Source organism: Botryllus schlosseri, chromosome 6, assembly GCF_051294905.1.
Source record: "Botryllus schlosseri isolate E-star chromosome 6, Bs_hap1, whole genome shotgun sequence".
NCBI lineage: Eukaryota > Metazoa > Chordata > Ascidiacea > Stolidobranchia > Styelidae > Botryllus > Botryllus schlosseri.
In genome coordinates, this window is record NC_137241.1 from 28,659,813 (window position 1) to 28,665,812 (window position 6,000).

Here is a 6,000-nt window from a genome sequence, read left to right on the forward strand (position 1 = left end):
CCTGTCAAATATTGGAACCAACTCTACCAAAGTATATAGAACAGAGAACACTTCCGATAATTTGTTACGATCGAAAACTAATTCTCTCATGTCTTAATTATTGTTATAACCTTATCAGCACTCGTAGGGGTTTGTAGAATTACTTGTTATGAACGATCGACAAATCTGTAACACCAAGTCACGAGAGATCCCTATTATGTTTCAGATGTTATCTTGGCAGCGATCGTTTTGCTCAGTATTTCTCGCGACCGATCCCTATATATTGCTATGTCACGAGTGATCGTATAGGAGTTTTCACCATACCAGCGATACCTATACCTGTTGCGGTCATCTTGCCAGCGATCGTAATGTTTTTTGCTAAGCCAGCACTTTTTTGTATGTTTATTATAATTGCGCCAGTGGGCAACAACACTACTCACATATAGCATACACCCGTGATTAGATTTCCCGCTGGAGCTCATGGAAATGGTGTCTTCGAAAATGTAGGACTCCCATGCCACATAGTTAAAACTCTTAACGAAGTTTCGGGTGTGTCCGTTCATTTTATTAGCAATTTTTATCAATTCAATACCCACAAAATTTGCGATACCATGAAAAGATAGGAAGGTGTCGAAACGACTTGGAGTAATCTTTGAAATCAAACACCCACCTCAGCCTCATCCTCGTCAGCGGTGTCTTACAAAAAGCCTAGAGGTGGGCCGTGCTATAAGTCGGCAGTTACGGAAAATAAGAAGAATATCGGCCTGGTGTAGATGACCATAGCAGTCGAAAAACACCATGAATACCCCAAAACAAACAAACAAACCCACCTCAGCCTAGTCGATGTACAGAGGAGGCATGCACAGTGCACACTTTGTTGAAGCATGTTATTTCGTGACCTCTCCTGTAAAGATTGTCGCTATAGGCTACTCGAAAGATTCAAAATTCGTATTTCTTGACTTGGTGATGTGTTCTCTTCTTCGGGTCGCATTTGTACCACTGGGATCAGATGTCAAGGGCAGGACTATTCGTTGCCGTCATTTCGGAGCCGAGCAGTCACATCAATATCGACGGTTTCGGTGAACATGTGTCGATCATTTTGGATGCTAGGTGTTATCACCGTCGATCTTTGTGGAAGCACACTTCGCCGAGTCGCAAGCTTCGCGAAACGTTTATATGTCGTGATGTGTCCTAGCGCGAATATGCATGTGCCTCATGGTCCCGAACTAGTTGCGCAACTCTAGACTGATACATCTCCGCGGCCTCAAGTGATACTAAGAATATATCGTTCTTTCGTAATTGCCAATACAGTTTGACTTAATTCTGTAAATCAAGCGTGATTATTGCGTTATTTTCAGTTTTCCAGTGACACTCAAGCGAAGCGCGCAAAGAAATATTCCAGGTTAAATGAACTTGTCCAAAAATAGTTCATTTATTGCTCATCAAAATAATTACAAACGAATTGGAGGCATATGGTCCCTCGCGCCCCCTGGCGTATAAATATAGCCCAAGAAATCAGTTCGTCACGTTGCGTTTTAGCAACATATGCACCAAGTTTATCAATTTTTTTTCTCGCTAGGGTAGCCTAGCTGTTCACTAAAAATAAAGCAAGTTCACTAGCTATCTGTTTTGACTTGAATTGATGACGTTGGAATGTTTTGTCACTGCCTGGGAAATGTTGACATGAAAATAAGATAAAAACTTTCACTAGAAGTCTCATTGTGATAGATTCGGTACGACGTTTGCCCGCTGCATCAGTAGAGAGACTTGGCTGCATTTCTGTAGTAACAAAGTAGCTGGCCGATATATATTAGGTTAGCTTTGCTGGCTACATAACCTGGTAGTCCTGTACTGAGGTTTGCGAGTTCTTCAATCCACAGATGTTTACTCAAACACGAAGTATATTTGGAGAGGATAAGACGTTGTTAGGGTAGCGGTTATGAATGAGTCTGCGAGTTGCGAGTATTTCTCAGTTCTCGCGTTAAGCACTCGACAAACGATAGAATGACGTCATGGCATGCATTACGTAAACGATAGCTGGGCAATAATGTGGCACGTGTTATACGTTGTAGAGATATATATCGGGATAATAAAGTCCAATTCAAGGTGACACAGCCAACTGCACCGCTTAGGACAGGGGTTCTCAAAGGGTGGGCCACAGGAGCATTTGAGGTGGGCCACAAAGCTATTTTAAAATTTTTAAAAAATAATGTAAGTTTAGTTATATTTGTTATGTTAAACGCTAAAAATATATTCATTAACCAGCTTTTCATCCGACTCTGATGAGACGTAGTGGCACATGGAGTCAGTATTGTATTGACTCAACTTGGACTCGAGCCATTGCGCATGACTCGAAGCAAGTCATTGACTCGAGATTCAGACGGCCAAGACCGACATTTCATTGTAATTTCGAAGCCAACACATTATTGGGATTTCGTTTGTTGGTACTGGTGCTTGAAAATGCGACCAGAAACTGCTAAAAGTGAGGAAAATTATATATTATAAATGCGAACCATTCAATATCACCAAACAGAGTTAAAAAAGTGGGTTTAGGAAGACTTTAACTGGAAACTGAGCAGTCAACACAATGACTTGGACTCGGACTCGAGTCATAATACCATGACTCGGACTCGATCCTCTGTTCGCTGACTTGGACTCGGACTTGACTCGTTGGGAATTGAAAATGACTCGACTTGACTCGAGTCAAAAATATAAAAGTGAGATTGACTTGTGACTCGGAGCCTTGTGACTCGGTTACAACCCTGTACTGGCGCTGTCTATTAAAACGCATTGAACGGGATTATGACTCGAAAATAAGAGGTGGGCCATAGCACATTTTCAAACCGCAAAATAGGCCACGGCCAAGAAAGGGCTGAGAACCCCTGGCTTAGGAGAATTTTGGTTGAGAGGCCGTGGCGGGCCCAATAGAATTGTCTCGCGCACTGCACTTTTAGCACATCTGAACTAGTTTAACAATTAAGGGGAATTTGTATGTAAAGGAGAGATTTGAAATAGCATTTGAACATACTTTCAACAAAAAAAACGTAGCCGAAAGGTGCGTGCGTTCGTAAATAACTAGTCGACTACTTGGTAGTTCGGACATGAAAATTTGGTAATTCTAAAGGAAAATTCCCCTTTAAAATTGCGTAATTCCCTATATAAACGTGCATACTTCAAAAAAGTAGTACTTCCTCACTATATGACCATATCTGCCTTGCGTCAGTTAACCTGTGTGGGCCACAAGATTGTACGGCAGAACGAGACTAAGCCAAACAGATATATTTGTTTGCAAAGAACGGTAAAAAATTTTCGAAATTAGTAACATTGCGACGCACATATTCCGCACAACATAAAAACGCAAGACAATATGCAGAATACTATCTCTTTTTTTTGGTAGTAGTCCTCTTGCTACGGGAACTTTCCGGCGGGTACAAGACTTCCCGCACTCTCTTCAGGCTGGCCTCGCATCGTTCATACCAACGCTGTTTCGTCTCTGCAGCAGAACCCGACGAGTGCTTGTAAGAGTCGAGCGCCTGCACGAAGTACGACTCCGCCTTCATCAACTCCCCCTCCGTGGCGAAAGAAAGGCCGATGTTGTGAAGCAGGTACCCTTGGAAATGATTCTTCAAGTCATTGCTCTTTAATTTCTTTTCAACGAGCTTGAGAGCTTCTTTCCAGTACCGGCGCGTGATTTTTTGTTCGTCGAGACTCTCGTAAAGGTGCGCTAAGTCGTTGAGGCAAGACACCTCTGCGCTAGCACGGACGCTGGTTATAACGCCCTTCGTCTGGCGAAAGTCTGACAGCATAGCTTCAATTTTCCTGATGCCGTATTCAACAGCGATATCGCGTTTACGCTGTGACTTTTCGGCGATCAGCGCCTGAGTGACTTGGAATATCTTGGTAGTGCGTTCTTCCAGACATAAGGCAGCGTCGTATGGGCATGAAGGCGGTCTGAAAGCGATTTCTGCGTGGAGCAGCACAAGTGCCCGTACGAGATGCTTGCTCTCTGTGAAATCAGCGATTAGCCTGGAAATATCCTCGCGACTCAAGTCTCTGCAAGTCGTAAGAAACTTTAAGACGCCACGGATCGATTTTTGTTCTTCCCCATTCCTGGTTTGAATTGCGAGTTCCGCGCGGAGAAGTGCAGGATAGATTAAGAGGCATCTAAAGCTTTTAGGGACGAACTTATAGCCGCCATCTGTCGAACGTTGACTGTCCTTTGTCGAAGAGCTTTGACCGTCCTTTGTAGAAGAACTTTGACCGTCCTTTGTAGAAGAACACAGACTGTCTTTTGTAGAAGAACTTTGACAGTCGTCTGTAGAAGAACTTTCACCGTCCTTTGTAGAAGAACCTTTACCGTCCTTTGTAGAAGAAACTTGACCGTCCATTGTAGAAGAAACTTGACCGTCCATTGTAGAAGAAACTTGAACGTCCTTTGTAGAAGAAACTTGACCGTCCTTTGTAGAAGAAACTTGACCGTCCTTTGTAGAAGAAACTTGACCGTCCTTTGTAGAAGAAACTTGACCGTCCTTTGTGGAAGGGCCTGTCACAAGCAATATTTCGTGATTATATTTGAGAACAGTCGCAAATATTCAAGAACAGTCGCGTCATTTTAGCAACGACCAGATGAACAAGGACGATTCTTACCCGGTTCTTGTTGACTTGCCATCTTAGGACCCGGAAAATGAGGCTTGAAATCGTGAAATAAAACGTTTAAAAGAAAATCGTAAAACTCTGGTTGAAAACGCTGCTCGCGTTATGTTCATGGCTCATGAGCGACGTGACGTGGTCACATATTAGCGAAGCGTCGTGGCGCTAGCAGACTTCAATTCTAGGGTCTACTATAGTCGGATCGAAATGCCGGTAATCTAATTCCAATCTAATTAGGTACATGTTTCTATGCTCCATAACAGTGGTTCTCAACCTTTTTGTCTTCGTGGACCCCTTTTGGACCGTCATGTACCCCGCGGACCCCCACGAATTTCTTGTTAAATTCAGTTCAATTATCGTGAAATCGTCATATGTCTTGTGCAAGTGATAACTGTAGGCTTAGTGATACACAGGAACTAAATGACTATTCTTGAAAATTAGATCATACTATTCATGTAGAAATTGGGTTTACTTCTATTATTTCAAAGCAAATCCTGCAACTGCATTTCTTGGAATACGTGGTCATGTCTTGAAAATATGCGTCTTCTATTTGGATTGGAGTGCCGAAAATCCATTTCCACAAATATTGGTGGTTGCGAATGTAATGATAACGCTCAACGCTTCCGACGACACATTTGGGTATGATCGCAACAAATATATGGCACCAAAATTGACAGTCAATTTTTTTAATGAACATATAACGTCCAGCCTGGTCATTTCTATCTATCAGCTTATCTTGAAGTTATTGTGGAAAATTGGTTGTGTATATCACAGGAGAAAAGGGATTTTTGTAAACATTTCGAAGTCACCGTGATTGACCTTACTCACCCAACTTTTTATCCACAATCCCCATAACAAAACATCTCTAAACAGCAATATGTTTGTATCAGTAGGCTATTGGCAATTTAACAATTACAATGAGTCTGCACAGTATAGTATATTTTATCTCATACAGCCATTCTGTTGATGTGAGCTCTGGAGTTTCACCGGTAATGGAGCAAAACTGTCTCGTGATATTCCGAATTTTAAAGAATACAAATTAGGTTGTCAACTATTTTGAGGCTTCGCAGTCATTCTAATCTTGATCCAAGTCGAAAAACCTAGCTAGCGTGATCCTTGCTGTCCAAGATTCCTCCTCTACACACTAGCAGTATTGCAATCTATATTAACCCTACCTATTTTCGCTTACGAGCTCCCTGCACAACGAGCCTCATCTATGGCCTGGGCATGCTGTGTCGGCCACGATGCAAGCACGATATCTGTCGTTAGTAGCCTAATTGGTCGATTTATTCCTCGGCAATGGTAATCAGTAATCAGTAATCATGATGGTGCGAACTGTCTGCAGAGGTTCCAAACTATGTGCAGTTACGG

General features: G+C 42.4%; 1 protein-coding gene across 2 annotated transcripts; it reads right to left on the minus strand.

Moving 5' to 3' along the window:
• Positions 1–3,243: 3,243 nt before the first annotated feature.
• LOC145441992 (uncharacterized) lies at positions 3,244–4,883 on the minus strand. Of its 2 annotated transcripts, none has more exons than XM_080319961.1 (2): positions 4,627–4,883; positions 3,244–4,498 (listed from the first exon to the last, which is right to left on the minus strand). In XM_080319961.1, the coding sequence occupies exons 1-2, from the start codon at positions 4,646–4,648 to the stop codon at positions 3,357–3,359; spliced, it is 1,164 nt and encodes a 387-aa protein (XP_080176087.1). In that variant the 5' UTR covers positions 4,649–4,883; the 3' UTR covers positions 3,244–3,356. The 2 variants fall into 2 exon arrangements, with proteins under 2 accessions (XP_080176087.1, XP_080176086.1); XM_080319960.1 differs by having other exon boundaries at positions 3,244–4,522; positions 4,627–4,877.
• Positions 4,884–6,000: the final 1,117 nt, after the last annotated feature.